The sequence below is a fragment of the Caretta caretta genome, chromosome 12, assembly GCF_965140235.1.
Source record: "Caretta caretta isolate rCarCar2 chromosome 12, rCarCar1.hap1, whole genome shotgun sequence".
Lineage (NCBI taxonomy): Eukaryota > Metazoa > Chordata > Testudines > Cheloniidae > Caretta > Caretta caretta.
Window position 1 is genome coordinate 40,932,530 of NC_134217.1, and position 23,313 is coordinate 40,955,842.

Genomic DNA, 23,313 nt, shown 5'->3' on the forward strand with positions numbered 1-23,313 from the left:
CCTTGGGCAGGCCAGTCCTATATTATTATTGTTTTATTTGTTTTAACAGTGCCCAAAAGTGCCTGAGGAGCTGCCCAACATAAAAGAGATAGCCCCTGCCCTGAGGAATTTACAAACTAGTCTTAGGGGTATGTCTACACTGCAATTAGACACCCATGGCTGGCCTGTGCCAGCTGCCTCGAGCTCACGAGGCTCGGGCTAAGGGGCTGTTCACTGTGATGTAGACCTTCGGATTCGGGCTGCCCCCCCAGTGGGTTTTTAATTGCAGTGTAGATGTAGCCAAGGTAACCCCAATGTGTGAGTTAGCAGGATGGGAGGGAGGGCAAAAGGAGGCCGAAAGATGGGGCTTGTGGGAGCCAAGGAAGGCTCATGGGCGGCAGGCAGGAGTGAAGAGGTTCTTAAAGAAAAATACACTGTGCAGGTGGGCGACTTAGCTGGTCTCTCGGCAGAAGAGTAGGGAGAGGGTAGTGGCGCTGCGGCCCAGCTCAGGCGGGTGTGCCTGGGGGAACTGCTGCCCTGTGGGTGGTACATGTGTGAGCAGGAGAGGAACTCTGGGCCCTGGGCACAGTGGGTGCTCTCCAGGGGCTGGCTCGGGCGTTGGGAAAGGCCTGGCACGGGGCTTGGCACATGCCTCTTTGACTTGCTGCTTTCTCCCCTGCGCCCTGCTGCCTTTTCCCCTGGGGCGAAGGAACGCCTGGCTGCTTTGCCAGGCTAATGCCCATGCCCCGGGCTCCGCACGTGCCTCTGGCTGAACTCCGGCCTCCCCCGGGCCGCTCCCTCTCTGCCCCCTTCTGGTCTCCACCCGGGGCGCCGCCCGTGTGTGCACCGAGCCGGCGGGAGGCCGCGTCTCCCGGGCAGAGCGCTCTCCGCCCTCCGCCCTCCGCCCTCTCCCTGGGGCTTCCATAGGCTGCTGCCTTGTTTGCACGCGGGGCCGGCTGGTTTTAGGGCTGGGCTGCAGGGATGACAAAGCAGAGGCGAGCTGGGCTCAGCCCTCCTCCTCCTCCTCCTCCGGCTGCCCAGCGCTGCTGTTATGGAAACCAGCCCGGCGTGCCAGAGCAGATAATGGGGCAGCCATGGCCCAGGCCGGCAGCAGCGGCGGCGCAGCCCCCCAGGAGAGGGCGGGGGGCCCGGACCCCTGGGAGCTGTCCTTGGAGGAGGTGCTGAAGTCCTACGAGCAGCCCATCAATGAGGAGCAGGCGTGGGCCGTGTGCTACCAGTGCTGCCGGGGGCTGGCGGGCGCGGAGGGGCGCTGGGGGCCGGCGGGCCGGATCCAGGGCACGGCGGGCATCCTGCTGCACAAGGACGGGACGGTGACCGCCCGGGGGGAGCAGGGCTCGGCCGGTGAGTGCCACCCGGGGCGGGGTCTCCAGGGGGTCACAGCGCCCAAAGGCGGGCTGGCGGGGGGCGCAGGACTCCCTCCACCCCCCAATGCAGAGGGGAGTGGGGTGGGGGGGCTGCTGAGGGTAATCTCGGGGCCTGGGGCCCCCTCCCCATATTGCAGAGGCTGCGGGTCTGGGGCCGGCTCTGCAGCCCTCTAATCGCAGCCTCCGGAGCCGAATTTTCCAGGGCCATCCGGAGGGAAAGTCCGAGCCAGGCCTGGCTGTGAGGGGCGCTCCCTGCAGGGACCCTAGGGGTGGGGATCAGTCTGCACCCCAGGCTCCTGCCACCTCGTTTGCAGGGTGCACCCGAATGTCTGCCCCCCACACACACACATACACATCTGGGCAGCTGCTTCTCCTGGGGTCGGCGGCAGAGGGTTGCGGTGAATTCCTGCCTGTTTACAGCCCTGCAGCTCAGCTAGCCGCCTGTCGCAGCCTTGGGGAGGAGAGGCCCCCGGCTACACAGCGCCTGTGGTGTGTGAACACTTCCCCTTGGACATTGGAGACAGCCTCTGAATTACAGACAGCGTGTCAATAGGTGTATTTGTAACTGAGAGTTGTGATCAGCCAACAGCTCTCTGTACAAGACATCTAACGTACAGCAGCCCAGGTGGTGGGAGACCTTAGAGATGTTTGCAGGCACCCCGCATGCAAAGGGTTGTGAGTCAAGTGGATGGAACAGACTTCCCTATAAATTCCTATTGCAACGTATACACATGACCTTGCACCATTGAGATGCTGTGATTGACATTGTCCCATTGTGGCAGGCTTTTCCATTTGAAACCCCCTATTCTTCAGGCATTATAATACTTGAAAAATTAACTGAGTTGAAATCCACCACTCTGATTATGGGAAGTGTGGGGAGGGTGTGAGAGAGAGGACATTTGGGGAGAATCTGTTTGGGCACTTTTTTTAAACGGTCAGAATGAACAAACCCCAAAGTTATTTGGCCCTAGAAAACATGCCTGTGCATAAACAGGCCAGGTCCTGGAAAGTTTATATCACGTGTAACCCAGAGACTTATAAGTATTTTGCTCTTCAGACTCTCTAGCTCTTTCTAGCTCTTTGGGTTAAAAACCACGTTACGTGAAAGTTAAGATTGGGACAGAAAGGAAGAAAACCAAATGAATTCATGTCTAAGTGTGAAATAATAAATATAATTAATAATGGAAATGGACCATGCCCTGTAGTATCTAGACAGAAAATGGCAATATTAAGGAAATACACCAAAGGCTGTGGCATCTGAGGATATGATGCTTTATCTGAATCACCATGCTTCCCTGGGTCTCTCTCAGCCTTAATATTAAAGAAATATCACACTGCATGGAGAAGACAGACACACGATTACTGGGAAGCTCCTCAGTAAGATATTGAAGTGTTGGACACATGACAAGTGCATTGTTTGGGGTGTCAAGATATAGAGATGTTAAAATTCAACATCTGGATAATAATAAATGTCTGGGAGTGCAGATCAGTTAGACTCTTGGTCACAGTCACTGGTCATCTTCGTCCTCCCATGTATTCTTTCTCCATCCACTGTCAAGAAGGGCCAGGCCAGGCCAACAGACTAGTAGGCCTGTAATAATAATGATCATGGTAATAATACTTGTACAGCACTTTTCATCTTCAAAGCTCTGTACAGACATGAATGTATTACTTTTTGCCTCAGTTCTGTTGGGTAGGAAAGTATGAACCCAGTTTTACAGAGGGGGAAGCAGACAGAGAGAGGTAAAGGGTCAGATCCTGTGAGGCACTGAATCACTGTTGGAGCGGGTGCAGAGCAGAGACGCTCAGCACTTCACATTATCAGCCCCTAAATGCCATGTCCAAGGCCACGCAGCACTCTCAAGCTATGTGAAGGAGAAATCAGATGGTTTATGGTTAAAAAGCAAGCCTCTTGCAGCCTGTTCTGGCTGTGACATAGCCTCACTCCTGGAATTCTTGAGGCACTTGGCCCTCAGCCTCACTACACCTGACTGTCTCCAAACAACCACACCTGTCCTGTCAGATGCTGACCTTTGCACGCTCTTCAGCTACTTATTATCAGGGTGATTCAGTGGCATTTAGCTGAGCAATTCCAATGATCATGCCTATGCCACTTGTGAGTTCTTTCTCTTCCTGACGCTTCTGGGGATAAATAGGATAAACAAACAGTTAAAAAACATTAATGTGCATTATAAAATTTTGTGTTATTACTATGCAGCTCTTTGCCTCTGACACAACATAAACTCACTTGCCATCCCCAGATATGTGCTTTTACTGCTGAGCTGAACAGAAGGAGGCTGGGTTGTTACTCTGATAATATTGACTGAAAACTTTTCACATAACCTCCAAAAACTGGCTGATCCTGTTCGGGGACATGCACAATTTAAATAAATATGTGCCCGGATACAAAAGGAAGCCACTTTTCAACACAATACTGAAAATACTGAGTGATCTGAGTTTCGTCTTTGTTCATTAACTCATTATAACTCTACAGCCAGTTTTGTCCACAGGCAATGCTGATCTCTTCAGTGGGAAGGAGGCCAAGAATTGCATCATTTTAATGGTCCCTGAAGGAACAGTATTGCTGTGCCATATTATATGTAGAAGCATCTCCACTCCTGCAGAAAAGCCTCAATTTTTAACATGTCTTTTGCATGGGTGGTGATAGCTTGTGAGTTCAGTTTGCAGCCTCCCTCTCAACACAGTGCAGTTCAAGCACAGGTCTCCAGGTCCTGCCATGTGTGTTTTCATGTATAGTTTGCATGCTAGAAGTGCTTTCTTGTTTGCTTATTATTACAATCTTTATTGCCTGTTCCCCAGCCAAAATTCTGTAATTCTCTTGATAAGTACCACTCTGGGCAGCTTTCAGGGTGTTTAGAAATGGAAATGACAAGTTGCCTCCTTGGGTGTTTAATACAAAATGCACTTAAATTGTTAGGAGCAGTGATACAAGCCTGGAGCATTGTTGGGCTTTCTGTGTTCATTTCCTAGCAGAGTGTTGGCTAAGTAGAGTTGCTTTAGGAGGGAGTCTCTTGGTCCTGGTAGGAATATGGATTTGCGGAGTCCTGAGACTAAGGGGAGCAGTTTTGCCCCTTTTGGTTTCTTGATTGGGAATGAGCAGCACTGGCCATATGGTCCCAGAGGTTGTCTTGTTCTATTGGTATGATAGTGCCATAGGGGAAGCAGGAGGATTTCTACACCTGTGAGATAGGATGAGGGGAGCAGTTATGACAAGGTTTCCTCACTCTGTGTGGCCTCCCAGACACCCTCTCCCCAAACTGTAAACAATGAACTTGTGAAGCACAGCTGTATCGCAGCTGGGCCCCAATGGAGCCCCTGCCCATTGAGCTGTTACATGTTTTGATGTGCACAAGATCCCCTCTGGTGCAATCTGGCTTCAGGATTTAGCATATCCCAGACTCCACTGGATGCAACAATTCAACATGGCGCTGCAGTAGAACTGTTGATAACCTCCTAAACGTGCCCACACGCTGTCAGTTTGTTTCTGCATTAACACCTTACCAAGGCGGCTCCTGCTTGTCAGTGTTCTGCCTGCAACTGGCCCCTGCTGAAGAGCATCTCTGTCTGGTAAGAGCAAAGTATCATTTTCCCAGACCAGAAAGAGTTCTAGGGGACTGGCTTCCTTCCCTAGAAAGACCTGTAAGTGTCACCTCCGAGGCTACGAGCCCTGGCTTCTCTAAATAACTAGTACTGAATGTTAGTTCAAAGTTGTACATTTGCATGGCTTAAGATGCTGGTTTGATGTTTGTAGGGGCAGGAGGCATTCCTCTTGGTGGGCAGGGGAATCTTGTTGGAGTTCTGAGTATCACCCATTTCCCCTTGCTTTAAACTCCTTTAAGGCCCTATCCTTTGTTTTCATCCTTCTGGGCGAGGACTGGATGCTGCTTGTGAATGCAGCCAGAGGGGAGGAGGGGTGCAACTGAGCACCAAGACATTACCCAGCACTGTCTGATAGTTCTAGCGAGTGTCTAGCTGAGAATTGCAGCAGGGCCAGTTTGGAGAGAAAGTTTAGATTGCAGGGAATGCCAGCCAAAGACAGAACAAGAGAGAGAAGGGAACTGTCCTAAAAGTGACATTCATTTTGATCATGCAGTGTGTAAGTGTAGCTGGGCTGCTCCCAGGATATTAGCTAGCCAAGGTGGGTGAGATAGTATCTTTTATTGGATCCAACTTCTGTTGGTGAGAGAGACAAGTTTACTGCACAGCCATGGGAGCCCAGATTCCTGGGCTCTTCTGCTCTGGCTTTGCCACTGACTCATGGTGTGATACTGGGAAAGTCACTGAACTGGTCTATGCCTCAGTTTCCCCATCTGCAAAACCCACTTATTTCTCTCTTAGCAGGGCTGTGACGGTTAAATTAATGCTTGTAAAAGTGCTTTTAGACCCTGGTATAAGAGGATCTATACTAAATGCAAAAAGGTGTTACGGTGGCAAGTTTACTGAATTCATTGGGCCTATGCAGGAGTTATAGAAACCAGGCCCAAGCTGCTTAGCTTGTTCTGCTCACAGCAGCAGCTTCATGTCAGGGCACAAGTAGTATGTTTTGCAGGTGGTCCGCAGAAAGTAACTTTGGCTTCACTGTGGGTATATATGGAAGGCAGGCCGTGGCCTCCTGGAGCACCCATAAAGCTGAACTGCTGGAGGTTATTAAGTTCTTTTTGTATCTCGTCTGAGGGCTTGTCTACACTACTCACCGGATCGGCAGGCAGCGATCGATCCAGCGGGGGTCTAGATGCGATAAATCAACTGCTGAGTGCTCTCCCGTCAACTCCGGTACTCCACCAGAACGAGGAGCGCAAGCAGAGTCGACGGGAGAGCGTCAGCTGTCGACTTACCACAGTGAAGACATCATGGTAAGTAGATCTAAGTATCTCGACTTCAGCTACGCTATTCACGTAACTGAAGTTGCGTATCTTAGATCGACCCCGTGCGGTAGTGTAGACAAGCCCTGAGACTAAGAGGGGTGCTGGGGTCTTTACACAACACACATGATCTGCAGTCTCACACACACAACTCTGGGCCTGCTCCTCCTAAATCCATTGGCATTTAGTTGAGGTACTCAGTAGAACCACAGTATAGTAATTCTCCATTTGCAATTTCCATCCCAGTGCTGAGATTTGTCTGGTCCAAGCAGTGCTGGTATTGATGACACTTGGGATTCTTTGTGATGGCAGCCTTTGGGTCCTCTTGTTTTTGGAGGGGCTGGGAGAAGGTTTAAATTCTTTTCAGCTGTTGTAGATTTCTGAAAACACTCTGGGAGTCCTTAAAGGAATGATGGACATTGCTGTTGTTGCTGTAACCAGCCTTTCTTGGAACATTTCTCTCTCTCTCTCTCTCTCTGTGTTATCCTTATGGCCCTTCATTTTTGGTTTTTATTTAATTTTCCCCAGGAATTTATTGGTGTTTATTACCACAACAACAACAGGTGAAAATTGATGGAAAAAACGATTAATAATTTTTCTGAGTAAATATTGGGGTTTATTTTGGTGGATGGGAAAAAGTATTCAGTAGATTCATGCTTTGATGAATGGAATTCAATGTGGTTTGCTGCAGAACTAAAACAGAACTCAAAACACAATGCCACCTCTGAGGTAAAGAAAACAATATACAGTAAAAGCTTTGTTATCTGGCATATTGGAGGAGTGAGGGATGCCGGTAAATCAAAAATTTTGGTTAACTAAGAGTTATACTTGCCAAAGGAGGGAAGGAGTTTGTGTGTGGGAGGGGGGCTCAGGGCTCTGGGTTGGGGCATAGCAGGGGGTGCGTGGTGTGGGCTCTGGGAGGGGGCTTGGGGCAGGGGTTGAGGTGTGGGAGGGGTTTCGGGGTGCCGGATCTGGGCGGTGCTCACTTTGGGCGGCTCCCCACAAGTGGCAACATGTCCCTGCTGCTCCTAGGAGGAGGCACGGCCAAGCAGCTCTGCGCACTGCCTCCGCCTGCAGGCGCTGTCCATGCAGCTTCCATTGGCCATGGTTCCTTGCCAATGGGAGCTGCAGAGCCAGCACCCGGGGCGGAGCGGGCGCAGTGCACATCATTCCTCCCCCTAGGAGCATCAGGGACATGTCTCCGCTTCCGGGGAGCCATGCAGAGCCAAGTAGGGAGCCTGCTGGCCCCACACCAACCAGACTTTTAGTGGATATCAGAAATGCCGGTTTCTAGAGCTTTCCGATTGGTAAAGAGCCAGATAACGCAGCTTTTACTGTATCTCTAATGCCCAAATAAAACTTTTCATTTGAATAAAGTTTACTGTTGTAGACTTAGAACTATTAGACTATAAATATTTACATGGAATAATTGGGTCACACCATTTGCAGCGCATACACTCAACTTCATCCTTTTCTCTTGTTTTTGTTTTTTTTAAACTTTCAAATATTTCCTTGTCTTCTGAAACATATTTTGATACAGATTTTTGTTTTCTTCCCATTTTAGTGTGTCAGCTCTTTAAACCATTTCCTGCTAACAACTTGAAATGTGTACATGATGGGTGTGAGATTCATCAGTATGTTCAGATGTGCACGCATTTCAGAGTTTGCATGCGTGACAGTTGGTTTATTGGGTGTGTTTTCTAGACTAATACATAGCCTTATTACAACAGGCAACTTTGCATATACACACAGACTAACATATCTCATGCAATGTATTGTAGTTTCTTAATAAAACAAGTTATTTTTTATATATTTGAATGATACAAAAGTAGGGTGAAAATTGGAAAAAAACAAATAATACTTTTTGTAAAACCTGGGAGTTTTTCAGTACAAATTGGTTTAAACTGAAAACGAAGGGGCTTAGTTATTCTCAGTGATTCTGACAAACAGCAATTTTACAATAAACTCCACATCCTCAAACATGGCTGGCGTGTAATAGAGGCATCGGAAGGTTAAATCTGCCCAAACCTTGTGCTGCTGGGGGGGAGCAGTGGCGGATTATCCCAGGGGCCCTGGTCAATTTGGGGGTCCCAGAAGAATCTCCCCCCACCATGTCCCCGGTGCTCCGAAGTGGAGCTCCCACTTCAGCGGGGACACAGAGCTTTTCCGGTCTCAGGGCCACAGTGGGGGGCGGGGCCTTGGAGGAAGAGGTGAAGCGGGATGGAATGGGGGCGGAGCCGTGGGCGGAAGGGACAGAATGGGGGCGGGGCTTTGGGCTCAGAGCTCTGCCACTGTGGCCCCTGGCCAGTGGGAGGGGCTCCGGGCTTGGAGCTCCAGCCAGAGCTGAGAGCTCCATCGTGGTCCTGGTCCTCAAATGTGAGGAGTATGGGGAGTAAACAGGAAGAACTGGAAGTATTAGTTCATAAACTAAATTACGACTGAATTGGCCTCACAGAGACTTGGTGAGGATAAAATCTCTTGCCTGGAATATTGGTATGGAGGGGTATAGCTTGTTCAGGAAGGGCATGCAGGGGAAAAAAAGGAGAAGGGTTGCACAGTACATCAAGAATATATACACTTGTTCAGAGGTCCAGAAGGAGGTGAGAGGCAGAGTACTTGAAAGCCTCTGGGTGAGGATAAAAGAAGAAAAAAAACAGGAGCGATGTCTTGGTAGGAAGAGGAGGAGGTGGGTGAGGCATTTCTAGAGCAAATAACAGAACTATCTAAAACACAAGACCTAGTCGGAATGGGGGACTTCAGCTACCCAGACATCTGTTGGAAAAGAAATACGGCAAAACAGAAAATATCCTATAAGTTCTTGGAATGTCCTGGGGACAAGGTTTTGTTTCAGAAGGGGTAGGATGTAACCAGGGCAACTGCCATTTTAGGCTTGTTTCTGACCAACAGGGAGGAAATCTGAAGTGAATCTGAAGGTGAAAGGCAACTTGAGTGAAAGTGGTTATGAAATGATAGATTTTATGATTTTAAGAAAAGGAAGGCGTGAGAGCAGCAGAATAAGGACAATGGACTTCTAAAAAGCACACTTTAACCAACTCAGAGAACTGGGTAGGTAAGGTCCTATTGGAGAAAATCTAAGGGGGAAAAAGAATTCAGGAGAGCTGGCAGTTTCACAGGTGCTTCCGCAAACTATCTCAATGCAAGGGAAAGACATGAAGATTAATAAGAGGCCAGTATGGCTGCATCAGGAACTCTTGAATGACCTAAATCAGAAAGGATCCTACAGAAAGTAGAAACATGGATAAGTTGTTAAGGAGGAGCACAAAGGAATCACACAAGCACGTAGGGACAAAATGAGCTACACTTAGCTAAGGACATAAAAAGCAATAAGAAAAGATTCTATACATTCATTAGAAGCAAGAGAAAGAGAAAGGAAGGTGGAGGTTCTCTGCTTAGCGGGGAAGGCAAGCTAAGAACTGATGACATCAAGAAGGCTGAGGTGTTTACTGCCTACATTGCTTCATGACAGGTTTCAGAGTAACAGCCGTGTTAGTCTGTATTCGCAAAAAGAAAAGGAATACTTGTGGCACCTTAGAGACTAACCAATTTATTTGAGCATAAGCTTTCGTGAGCTACAGCTCACTTCATCGCTGTAGCTCATGAAAGCTTATGCTCAAATAAATTGGTTAGTCTCTAAGGTGCCACAAGTACTCCTTTACTTTGCTTCAGTCTTCCCTAAAAAGGTAAATTGTGACCAGATACTTAATGCAATTAATATTAACAAAAAGGGGGAAGGAACACAAGCTAAAATAGGGAAAGAACAGGTTAAAGAATAGTTAGATAAGTTAGATGTATTAAAGTCAACTGGGCCTGAAGAAATGCACCCTCTGGTACTCAAGGAACTAGCTGAAACAATCTCGGAACCATTATTAGTTATCTTTGAGAACTCATGGAGGACAGGAGAGGTCCCAGAGGACTGGAGAAGGGCAAACCCAGTACCTAGCTTTAAAAAGGGGAACAAAGAGGACCCAGGGAATTATAGACCAGTCAGCCTAACTTCAATGCCTGGAATAATACTGGAACAAATTATTAAACAATCAATTTGTAAGCACCTAGAGGATAATAGCCAGCATGGATTTGTCAAGAACAAATCATGAATTTTTTTCTTTGACAGGATTACTGGCCTCGTGGATGGGGGAAGCTATAGATGATATATCTTTATGTTAGTAAGATTTATGACACAGTCCTACATGACATTCTCATAAAGAACTAGGAAAATGTGGTCGAGATGCAATTACTATATGGTGAGTGCACAACTGTTTGAAAGACCGTATCTGAAGGGTTATCAATGGTTCACTGTCAAATTGGGGGGACATATCTAATGGGGTCCTGCATAGGTTTGTCCTGTCTCTGGTAATGTTCAATACTTTCACTGATAACTTGGATAATGGAGTGGAGAGTATGCTTATAATATTTGTGTAGACTTCAAGCTGAGAGGAATTGCAAGCACTTTGGAGGGCGGAATTAGAGTTCAAAATCACTGTGACAAATTGGAGAATTGGTTTGAAATCAGCAAGATGAAATTCATTAAAGATGTGTGCAAAGTACTACACTTAGGAAGGACAAATGCACAACTACAAAATGGGGAATAACTGGCTAGGTGGTCGTACTGCTGAAAAGGATCTGGGGGTTATAGTGGATCACAAACTGAATATAAGTGAACAATGTGATGCAGTTCCAAAAAGGCTAATATTGTTCTGGGGTGTATTAACAGGAGTGTTGTGTGAAAGACACAGGAGGTCATTGTCCTGCTGTATTTGACACTGGTGAGGCCTCAGCTGGGGTACTGTGTCCAGTTTTGTGTGCCACACTTTGAGAAAGATGTGGACAAATTGGAGAGAGTCCAGAAGACAGCAACAAAAATGATAAAAGGTTTAGAAAACCTGACCCATGAGGAAGGGTTAAAATACCAGGCATGTTTAGTCTTGAGAAAAAAAGACTGAGGGGGTCCTGTTAACAGTCTTCAATAGTGTTAAGGGCTGTTACGAAGAGGAAAGTCCATTGTTCTCCCTATCTAATGAAGGTAGGACAAGAAGTAATGGTATTAATCTGCAGCAAGGGAGATTTAAGGTTAGATATTAGGAAACTCTTTCTCACTACAGGACAATTAAGCACTGGGATAGGTTGCCAAAGGAGGCTGTGAAATCCCCATCATTGGAGGTTTTTAAGAACAGGTTAGATAAACACCTGTCCGGGATGGTCTAGTGTTATCTGGTCCTGCCTTGGTGTGGGGAGCAGAACTTGGTGACCTCTCAAGGTCCCTTCCAGCCCTACAGTTCTGTGATATTATGATCCCCTGTTTTTCCCTCATTTGCTGTTTAAACAGGAGCTTTATCAAGCTGCTTTCCATTTTCTCTTAATGGCAGTGTGCTTTACTGCTGAGATCATGTTGTTCTGATTCCTGAGTGTATTGATTGTCTGAAGTGTGAGTAGCTGCTGTGGTGATGCCCTCAGTTCCATTCAGTCGCTGCCTTGAAGTCCTGTCCACACTGGTCAGGGGAGCTGTGCTAGAACAGTGGTTACAATGCCATGTTTAAGCACAGTTGTTCCTCTTCTCTGTGTGGCTTGGTACGCATGAGCAAACCAAGCTGCCTGCTTCATCCACTTGTGAATGACTCTCCAGTAGCAAACTAACATGTCCAGCCCAATGCTCATGAGAGACCCTACAATAAAAAATCGACAAGCACTGCACAGAACTCTTGAGATCTGCTAAACTCAAACTGGTATGTGTGCAGCCCAGCATTTGTAAATGTCCCTTCAGTAACATGGTGCTAACACATCCCTCCACCTGTGAGTCAATCGGCAGGAGCCATATGCTCTCGCAGACAATGGTGAATAAAACAATGTGTGAAGGGGAGAAGCCTCCTAAAGGGAAGGATTCACATGCTGTCATTGGGTGCCTGTTACTCCTTCTCAGGGCTGGTGCTGTGACCCTCCAGGTGTCCAGCACCCACTCAGATTGCCAAGGCTTGCACTGAGCCAGGGGCTCCTTTTGCACTGAGTGACAGTGGATGATCTCCAAGGGTGAAATTCACCCCCGGACTGAGGGCTGGCCCAAGCCCTGCACCACTTAAATCCTCTGTGCTCACATAGGGCCATGGGGGCACAGACCTTGTGCTGGGCCTGTGCCCAGGGGTAAATCTCACCCCACCTGAGAAAACAGGCATTTCTGTTGAAACCCTCCTGGAGCAGATCTGCAGGGCTCTGCAAAGTCCACTCGCTGTTCTGGACTGCAGTCGCACACTGCAGTGCTGCAGCTCCCTTCCTGCCTGCTGGCTTTTTCGGAGCCCTGTACAAGACTTTGACCACTGCCCTGCTTGCGGGTGTTGCATGAGCTCTTTGTCTGGAAGTCACTCAGTGTGCTATTGACTAAATAAATGGCATGTTAATGGCCCGAGCTCCCTTGTGAACACAGATCCAGTATGTGGCTTTGAAGTTGTGGCTATCACAGAAAGTGCAGCTGGAAAGGGCCTATTAGGTCACTTTATCCTCCCCCAGGGCCAGTGCAGCATTGTTCCTTTAGTGTTTTCATTAGTGCTTTAGCCAGTCTAATTTTAAATGACCCACTTTCCTTGGGAAGAGGATTCCACATGCTAATAAACCTCACAATTAAACAATGTCCCTGAAGTTGGTCTGACTTTCCCTTTACTTGGCCCCCCATCACCGCTAGTTATACCCACTGGGGTGCTTCAGTAACTCCTCTCCCTCTGTGGTGCCTGCACATAGGGGTTTATCATATTTCTCCTCTCCTCTCTAATCTTCATTTAGCCCAGCCAAACACATTTCATCCCTTTAATCTTTCCTAATAAATCAATCTCTCCAGCCCCCTCATACCATTTGTTGCTCCTCTCCAGACTTCTGCCACTTTGCCAGTAACTTTCTGGTGTTTAGAAACCCAGGATATTTGTATTTGGACCACGTCTCACAAAGGCGGCCACACCTCATTATCCCCATTTCACTGATGGGACAGAGGGTGAGTGACTCCCCCAAGATCGCTCCGCAGGTCAGGAGTAAAACCCAGGCCTCCTGATTCCTGGTTCAGTGCCTTGTCCATTGGCCTGCTGAGGACCGTACCCAGAATAGCTTTTGATTTCCCTGCTCTTAGATGACACCTCTACATGTGCAAGCCGAATGAGAATTGGGATTTTAGCATAAACTAGCACAGCCATACTGCACTCCAAGCGTTCATCCAATTTGCTGTCCATTATTAGCCCGACGTCTTTCCCCACATTATTGCTTCCCAGCTACCTGCCTCCCATGGAATATCTGTGTTCTGGGTTATTCCTCCCCGAATGTATGAGCTGCAACTGCCCAGGTTGAATCTCATTGTCTTTTCTGCCCACGTTTCTACTCTCTCTTGGTCCCTGGGGGTTATTTCTCTGCTCTTCCTGGTATTTGTGGTGCTTCCCTATTTAGTGTCATCTGCACAGCTAATTAAATGTGCTGTTTACCTAAAAGGCTGATCCCTGCTGCATCCAACTTCTCTGCCCCCTTTGCCCTCCAGCCTCAGTACATTGCTGTAAGAACCTGCAGGACCAGAACCTGAGACTATGGGGGTGCCAGGCGATGACACTTCTACATCGGGTTTCCACTGGGGGACCCTGTGGAGCTAGACACTGCAGGAAGTACCGCCCAGCAAGGCCTGAGCGGTGCCCCCCACAGCCCACTGATTGGCCCATGCTGGTGTATAAACCAGGAAGTCATCACAGGGAGCTGTCTGAGCAGTGGTGCATAGTGGCTGCTTGCTTCTGCTCCGGACATTGGCTTGTTCCGAACCCCAGACTCTCGCTCCTGACCCTAGCTCAACCTTGCCTCCGCTGCTTGCCTCCTGTCTGCAGCTTGGTTCTTGATCCTGACTTCCTGGAATCCTGACCCCCCCCAACTCCTCTACTTCTGTCCTGACCGTAACTGACCTGTGCACACAGGCTGCCCGTGGCCCGGCCTGACATTACCCCGCATCGCATCGCAATCCACATGACAGTGCACCATTTCCAAGACAATTAAAATGAACTGTTTCAAGTAAAGTTTTCTGAGACTGTGACCAATGTTTTATACATGCTCTCGAGGTACTACAGTACTGTGGGCCACAAGGGCCTTATCCAGCGTGGAAGGAATTCAAGAGCAGGCCTTAAATATGCAATGGCAGTTAAGCTTGTCTGGAATGACTTGTCCTTCTTAAATCCAAGCTGCTCATTACTTCTGGTGGTACATCTTCTAGGTGCTTGGTATTTGTTCCATTGCTTTACTAAAGACTGTAGGTAGAGTTATTAGCCATTGCCAGGAGCACCCCCTTCCCCTCCTGCTCTTACCCCTTTGAAAAGGACATTTACCACATTTGCTTTCTTCTGCCTACTAGTACTTGCCTGGTTTTCCATGACTTAATCAATAATAGCCAGTGTTGGAGGAAGTTTATAACAATTTAACACTTTTCCTCTGTAAAAGCTTGAGAGTAGGCTTGGATGGATTAGATTTTTATTGGTAAATGTCAGTAAACATCGATTTCACCGTACACATATACCAATAGACAAAACAAGTTTCCATCTATGATGATCAAGATTTACCAGGTAGGCAAAGTAAGACGAATGCTGCTGAAGAATTTGGAGTTTGATTTAAGAATATTTCCTTTGTATATTTTGACATTTTGTGTTTTAATGGTTATAAAGTTTTAACTTTTTGAGTCACATTTACTGTCATTAAATAATTGTCTAACCCCCCCATAATTTTCTGAAACTATGAATATTCACATAGATTAAATAAAAGTACTATAATTTTTGTTTTGTCCATTTTGTCACAGCCACCATCTTAGAGAGTGATCTCATGGGTTCCTGTGCGATACTTTAAGATTATTTTTTGGGGGGTGGGGGAATTGCTTATTACTTATATAACATCTATATTGTGGTAGGGCCTACAGTCTCCAATCTCATAGTGCCAGGCCCTGTAAGAACATAGAAAACAGACCTTTCTCCCGAGCTGACATTTCTTCTACTTGTGCAGCGAGGAATGAAGCAGGTACATGGAATGGATAGTTCACTATCTGTAACAACGGTGGATGTGAGGCAGCATCTGCTAAACCTTTACGTTTTCATATCAACAGCTGAGATAACTTATCCCCAAGAGTCTTAAGAGAGCTAGCTGAGGAGTTATCTGAACCACTAATGTTAATTCGTAAATTAGCTGGGGCAATTCCTAGGGGTTGCAGGACAACTAATGTAATGCCAATAATTGAAAAGGATAAAAGGGATGATCTTAGGGTTATTAATGGGTTAGCCTGATGTCGAGCCTAAGTAAAATTAGAGAACCGTTAATTCAAGACTCTACTAATAAAGAATTAGAGGCTAAAAATACAATTAATACCAGAAAGCGTGGTTTTGTGGATGGTAGTTCTTGTCAGACAAGCCTGCTGTCTTTTTTTTGACAAGTTTACAGGTCTGGTTGATAAATGCAGCTCCATTGATACAGTATACTTAGATTTCTTTAAGGCATTGGACTTAGTACAACATAACATCTTGATTAAAAAAAACTTGCATCATACGGATTTAACAGGGCACAAGTTAGATGGATTAAAAACTGGCTCACTGACAGACCTCAAAATGTGGTTGTTAATGAGGAGATATCAATGAGTGGGGCCATTACTTACGGGGGCCCCCCAGAGATGGGTTCTGAGTCCAACTCTATTTAAAACATTTATCAATGATCTAGAAGAGGATATAAAATCTCTTCTGGTAAAGTTTGCAGACAACACAAAGATTAGTGTGGTAGTAGATAATGAAAGTAGAGTGATTTGATTTGCCTGGGTAAATGATCACAATCCAACAAAATGCACCTGAATACAGCCAGTGCAAGGTACTATGTCTGAGAACCAAGAAGGCAGGATATATCGACAGGGTGTGTCTTGGAAAGTGGTGACCAGAGAAGCATTTAGTGGTCGTCATAGGTAATCACCTCAATATGCAAAAAGAAAAGGAGTACTTGTGGCACCTTAGAGACTAACCAATTTATTTGAGCATGAGCTTTCGTGAGCTACAGCTCACTTCATCGGTGAAGCGATGAAGTGAGCTGTAGCTCACGAAAGCTCATGCTCACATAAATTGGTTAGTCTCTAAGGTGCCACAAGTCCTCCTTTTCTTTTTGCGAATACAGACTAACACGGCTGTTACTCTGACACCTCAATATGTGCTCTCAGTGCGACGCTGTGGCGAAAAGGGCTAATGTGATCCTTGGATGTATAAAAAGAGGAATAGCCAGTAGACGAAGGGAGGTGAACTTGCCTCTGTACACAATGCTGGTAAGACTGCTACTAGAACACTGTGCCCAGTTCCGGTGTCCACACCTTAGAAGGGATGTGGAAATCCTGGAGATAGTTCAAAGGAGGGGCACAAAAATGATCCCGGGTCTGGAAAACAAGCCTTGTGGTGTGAGGCTTATGGAGCTCAGTTTGTTCCGTTTGTTGAAGAGAAGGATGAGAGGTGATGTTATCACTTTGCCCTGAAACGTGGAAAAGAGATCTGAGTTGGGTGGGCAGGGGAGGATCTTTTCTACCCTGCTGACAAGGCAGAACAAAAATCAGTGGCCGGAAGTTGAAGTTAGACAAACTCAACCTTAAAATGATGCCTTTTCCTAGCTGTGAGGGTAACAAAATATTAGACCATCTTCCCAGAGGAGCTGGCAGCCTCACCACCACATGGGGCCTTTGAGATTAGCTGTCTTTCCCGAGGCTATGCTTTAATCCAGCTTCTGGGGAACATTCTGCAGCTTCTGGGGAACATTCTACAGGAGAAAGAAAAGGATTACTTGTGGCACCTTAGAAACTAACCAATTTATTTGAGCATAAGCTTTCGTGAGCTACAGCTCACTTCATCGGATGCATACTGTGGAAAGTGTAGAAGATCTTTTTATACACACAAAGCATGAAAAAATACCTCCCCGCACCCCATTCTCCTGCTGGTAATAGCTTATCTAAAGTGATCACTCTCCTTACAATGTGTATGATAATCAAGTTCGGCCATTTCCAGCACAAATCCAGGTTTTCTCTCTCCCCCCTTCCCCCACACAAACCCACTCTCCTGTTGGTAATAGCTTATCTAAAGTGACCACTCTCCTTACACTCTTATCTAAAGTGACCACTCTCCTTACTATTTTTTCATGCTTTGTGTGTATAAAAAGATCTTCTACACTTTCCACAGTATGCATCCGATGAAGTGAGCTGTAGCTCACGAAAGCTTATGCTCAAATAAATTGATTAGTCTCTAAATTGCCACAAGTCCTCCTGTTCTTTTTGCGAATACAGACTAACACGGCTGTTACTCTGAAACCTAATTCTACAGGAGCTCAGTCTAGATGATCACAGTGGTCCCTCTGGCCTTGAATCTATGGGATCGAAGTGTAAATAACTTACAGGCACATAAATTACCAGAGTTATAAAAGCAAAGCTTCAGGAGTTAGATTTATAACCCAAACTCCCAATGTTCTGCAGCTGCCAGAGAAGCATTAATGGTGTCTGTTTCTCCCTTCACAGAGCTTCCCCTGACCCTGTCACCCTCAATGGAAGCACAGGTATGTCGTGAATGTGATTTTTCAGAAAACTGTTCAAGCAAATCTCATTTCGTGTATGTGTATGTGTGTGTGTGCGTGTGTGTGTGTGGATGTGAACAGACAGTTTCTTTTTAAACCCAAACAGAGCTCTGACGACAGCATTAGCATTGGGGGCAGGGCTAGAGATGCTCAGACACTTTCTAGACCTGCTGCTTCCTGCTGTGTCCTGGCCTTTGCCCTGCTGGATCCTGCAGTCAGCATGAATGGTGGGGGCTGAGGGAGGAGGAAGCATTTTTCCCTGTGATTATTGTACACAGGAAAATTCCATTCAAAAAAGCATGATGTGGCCATTTGGGGAACTCCTTTGTCATGGTTGCAGGGCTAGCTGGACCTCTCGCCCCATTCTGGTCTCACTGACTCCCGCTCAGGTGCCAGGTCTCCTGCCTTTCTCTCTCCTGGGGTGAAGTAACGTGATTCTCTCACCGTTAGACCAGGCCCTGGGCTACATCAACCAGCGTATGGGTGATCTGACTGAGTTCAGCACTTGTGGCTCTTCCCAGTGAGAGTCTGAGATCAATGGGGATTCTAGACTGACCAGCCAGCCAGCTTGTTTAATATATTAACAGTAGGGAGAAATCATAAGATAAGAGAAAAGGGGGTTTAAAACAGCAAACAGTCTGCACACATGTCTGTCTTACTTAGAGGCTTACCATTCCCTGATGGAAGCCTAGGAAAGCCTAACATCTTCAGACACCCCAGCACGGTCTGAGTGTCAGTCTGAACACCTTCTCAGCAACAACTGCCCGACCTCTGGACAGACTGCCTTTTTAATGCTTCAGTCCTTTTGATCTTCTGGCCCCAGTACTGGGAGAGCAAGCTTTGTAATGGGGCTTATTGCTCAGGCATTATCTCTTAACCACCCTGGGAGTTGGCGTATCTTGAACTATTTGTTCCACTTCCTGCTTGTTTTTCCAGCAGCCTGCTGCTAATGTAAACCAACACATTAATAAGTGAGCACACCAATACCCCCGTCACACACACAATTCATCAATTGTCACAGAGCAGCCCTGGGTCTGTCACACTCTTCTCAGGAGAAAGATTCAAGGACTGAACTAAGAATATAGGTGGGTCACTGATTGATTCTCCTGCTGTGTAACCATGTGCCCTGACAGAGAGAGGTGAAGAGCCAGAGGCTGCTGTAAATATGGCCATTAAAGTTCTGAGTGGGTGCATAGGTCATGACCTGCCCCGACACACAGAGCCAGAGTAGCCGGGAGGCCTTCCAGGGCATTCTGTCTCTCCCCAGTTGCAGTGACTAGCCTCAAAGCATAAAAATAATGGAACAGGTGCAGTGCATCTTCTGGCGTTATAGGGGACAGTTCCTTTCTGCTGCCGTCTGGCGTGGTGTCAGCAGGCTGGGCAATCGCTGTTCTCAAACCATAGGACCTGGTGTTTTGCTCCCTTTCCCTGCTCCATCCCCACATGTAACCAGTGCATATGAAAGGGCAGCAGCTCCATGCGCTGGCTTGGTTCCAGGCCACGGCTGCCGAGCCAACGCCCCGCTGCATCCCAGGGTGCTGCTTTGATTACCCTGGCAGCTGGGTGGCTCTTGTTTGATCAGCCCTTTCATACTGGTTTTGAAATTGGGGACACATTTTTTTGCCAGCTGCCACTGGCTGCGGTTTCATATTTTACCAGCCAATCAGACTGCAGCATGACTGCCTGTGATCAGAAAAGGAGTACTTGTGGCACCTTAGAGACTAACCAATTTATTTGAGCATAAACTTTCGTGAGCCACAGCAATTGTGATCAGTGCAATTGGCCAAAGAAAGCTCCAGCCAGTTAGAAACGCAGGAGAGCAATCAGGGTGCTTCTACTATGTTATTAACCAATTGTAGAAACGCAGCAGAGCATTTGAAACGGGTTAATTGTCTTATGAACCGCAGTAATATCTCCGTGCTCACCCCTCACCTCTCGATTCCCCACCCACGTACCTACTTCATCTATCTAGGAAGAGCTGCCTGACAGCCTGACTTGAGCAACTGCTCTCCCTGCTCCAGACCCCTGCAGGTCTCAGTTTCTAGGGGCTGTATCCTCATGGGGGATCCCCACCCCAGGGCCTCTCGGTGCCAATTCCATTTGAAGCGACTGGAGCATGGCTGGTCCTGGAGCCTTCCTTCACAGTAACTGCCCACTCCAGGCCTGGTTCCCCAGCCTTGCGCTGACTTAGTAAATGGTGGTAGCAGCAGCTGCAGGCCCATACCCCTCAGTCTGAGCATCGCTGCCCTAGGCTTGCCAAACTCCTTAATGTGCCTCCTGCAGCTCTTTGTAGCACAGGATATTTGGGTGACTGAATTATTAACCCATCTAAATTATTAACCAACCAGGAGGCTTTGACTATGTTATTAACCAATTGTAGTTGATAAAATAATAATACTCGATCAGTCATTTTGCTGTGAGAAAAACATCTGTCTGTATGTACAAATATATATATATATAAAAATAGTGAATGAATTCACAGGACTGTGGATCTTTTGGGTAATGTTGCTCGCTAATTTGACTCCTGAACCCTGTCACTGTCCTAGGTTTAATGGAGCCGTTGGAGTCATTCTGCTGACTTTGGCGGGCTTTGGATCAATCCCTGGTCTGCCTTAGCAGCAGGGTGCAGGCAGAGATAAGCTATCAGCGCAGTGGCCTTTCGTAGACTGCCGTAAGCTGTGTGCGCCCGGGTCAGGAATGTATCCCGGTCCAAAGTTCAGCCCGTTTCCACTCCCCCTGCCTGAGCCACTTTCTCTCCCCTCCCCCAACAGCAAGTGCCTCCTCCCGCAGGGCCTGGGGTAGCTAACAGTGCAGGGCCTGTTGGTCCCAGCAGGACTGTCCCAGAAGTCTGCTGCTGCTTTCCCTCAATGCCCTGGGCTGGCTCATGCTTCCCTCCACTCCCGTGATAATGGAGTCCCAGTAAACAGCAAAGGCCTGGAAGATTCCTGGGGGCAGGAGAGGCAGCCAGCTTCATGGCCCAAACAGCAACATAAGCCTCTCACAGCCAGCTCGTAAGGTCATGGGAGGCTGTGGCTGGCGGCTGAGGGGTGGAGTATCTGTCACCATGTATCCTACAGCTCCCTCCCCACCCACCTGCCAGCCCGGGGAGCACCAGGGGACCCTTTTCTCTCACGCTGCTCCGGACAGCTTTGCATCTGCAGGCTTCATGGGAAAGCGGATGGGCTGTATCTAATACAGACGCAGGGCTGAGGAGGCTGGGGCTGGAACATGGAGCTGTCACTTCCCGGTCACCAGCTGGCCCCATCCCTGCTTGTTACTAATCATATCACTGAGCCTCTCTGGGGGGATAGGGCGGGGCAGGGTCTCACTGGGTGTGGCCAAACTCCCCCAGACTAAGCACTACCCTTAGCGGGAGCCAAGTTTGGGAATACGCAGCAGGCTCCTAGGGGGTGCTACGCAGTGATGGACATCCTTCAAATGGCAGCAGCAGGTGAAACGCACGGGCGGAGGGAAGGAAGGCATGATGCGATACCTGGCCCATTCCAGTGCTTGGCCACAGAGCTTTGTGATGCCTCCTCCCACGTCATGCCCCCCTGCTCTCCTTGGGCCTTTCTCAAGAGCCCTCGGCCGGCGTCCTAGCGCTGAAATCAATGGTTCTAGCTCTTCCTTGCCCTCCAGGCGGGCAGCATAGCGCCTGCTGGCTGCCCAAGATGCAATCGGCAAACGGGAAAGGCTGTGCGCCCGGCATTTAAACCGCACCTTGTGCCCTTCCGGCTGGCCGCCTCCCTGGGGCACACCCTGGCATCATTTGGGGGTAGAGATGGCAGAGCAGCTACACGGGCTGTCTCAGCCTCCTCCCCTCCTGAGGCTTCTCAGTGTAGCTCCCTTTCCCAGCCCCTGCCTCAGCCTGTGCTCTGCTCTCCCATGTCCTTGCAGATGGTGCAGTCGCTGGGATTTGCCATTTACCGGGCGCTAGACTGGGGGCTGGACGAGAGTGAGGAGCGAGAGCTGAGCCCCCAGCTGGAGAAGCTGATCGACCTCATGGCCAACAGCGACTCTGACGACAGCGGCTGCGGCATGGCGGACGAGGGCTACGGGGGGCAGGATGAAGAGGAGGAGGCTGTGGAGGGGCTCCCCCGAGCCGTGCGCACCTTCGGGCAGGCCATGAGGATGTGCGCCGCTCGCCTGACGGCCCCCCAGGAAGCACTGCAACATTACCAGGCTGTGTGCAGGGCCCTCTTTGTGGAGACGGTGGAGCTGAAGGCTTTTCTCACCAAGATCCGGGAAGCTAAGGAGGTGAGAGCCAGCCTTCCCCGCAGGAGCCTGGGGCGACCCGTCCTCCCCGAGAGCCACAGCGTGTGGCAGTGATGCATGGCTAGGTGCCCACACCCTGTGGTACTGCCATAGGGATCGGCTGGGAGGCTTCTTCGCCACTTGCGTTGCCCTCTAAGCCACTGGTGCTGCACTCTGGCCCAGAGGGGGCAGCATCGGAGTGCTGGGTGAAGTCGCCCCTGAAGAAATGCTGCTCTTCGTGTTGTGTTGCATTAAGGACCTGATTCCACACTGCTTTGCTGTAGCGTTATGAGTAGAGTCACCCCAGTGTAAAAGTGGAGTAACACAGAGCTACCCAGGACCCCCAGTGTGTAAAACGCTGCAGATCTCAGGGCCCTGGTAGCTGGGTATCTACTTCCTAAGGAAAATCCTTAGAAGTCTGCATGTCTAACTGTCGGGGGGGACCAGGGTCTGGGGCATCCCTAGGATTTCCTTCTGGCTTTTGTCCTCCGGGACAGCTGGTCAAAGCCAGCCATTTGATGCCAACAGACTGGCTTCTCCATCCCACAGTGGCTCTGGACTTTGCTATCAGACATTGCTCTCATCCAGGTCACGCTCTCCTCAGTGATTCTGGTGCAGGGGCCATACAGTAACTGGCCCACGGCCTAATGTTCTGCCTTTTCCAAGCCTTCTGTTGAAGGGGAGGGTGTACTGGGAGCAGGAATCGGTGATGCGAATACTCAGTATGGCTTAGTTCCTTCTCCCCGGCTCGCACAGCACTTTGCACAGGTTCATTGTGTGCCCTCACCCCATGTGACTCACAACATCAGAGGCTCAAGAGCAGGAGATGACATGTGAGATGCCAGGGCAGGGTTGCTCCCTACAGACTCTCCTCCAGGGCTTTGTTGAGCCCAGCATTGGGTGACTCCATTGACAGGGTCCCTTTGGGAGGCGACTCCCCAGGCTGATACATCTTGCCATGAGGGCGTGTCCCTGGATAGTCCCCAAAATCTCCCTTTGTCTTATTTCATCCCCTGGGTACTGATTTATACCCCCGTGCTGCCTGAGACAGTCCTTCTCCCTGGGAGGGAGGTGTTCTGAGCCCCATTTCACGATGATTGTCCCAGTCACACAGCAAGTCCGTGGCAGAGCCAGGATCCCAGTCCTCTGCTCCATGGTGTGCCAGGGCCCAGAGGAGGCTGCCCACCATGTGCATTTTGCCCTGGCGCTGCACCCAGGGCAGA

General features: G+C 48.6%; 1 protein-coding gene across 5 annotated transcripts in view; it reads left to right on the forward strand.

Moving 5' to 3' along the window:
- The first annotated feature begins 853 nt into the window (after nucleotides 1-853).
- SPIRE2 (spire type actin nucleation factor 2) overlaps nucleotides 854-23,313 on the forward strand; it is a 47,068-nt gene continuing 24,608 nt past the window's right edge. Inside the window, exons 1-3 of one of the 5 annotated variants that reach the window (XM_048816491.2) lie at nucleotides 854-1,341; nucleotides 17,781-17,818; nucleotides 21,734-22,093. In XM_048816491.2, the coding sequence (XP_048672448.1) occupies nucleotides 1,074-1,341; nucleotides 17,781-17,818; nucleotides 21,734-22,093 (666 nt within the window). In that variant the 5' untranslated portion in view covers nucleotides 854-1,073. Of the gene's footprint in view, nucleotides 1,342-17,780; nucleotides 17,819-20,382; nucleotides 20,508-21,733; nucleotides 22,094-23,313 lie in introns of those variants that run through there. The other 4 variants (XM_048816493.2, XM_048816490.2, XM_075118486.1 and 1 more) reach the window with 4 other exon arrangements.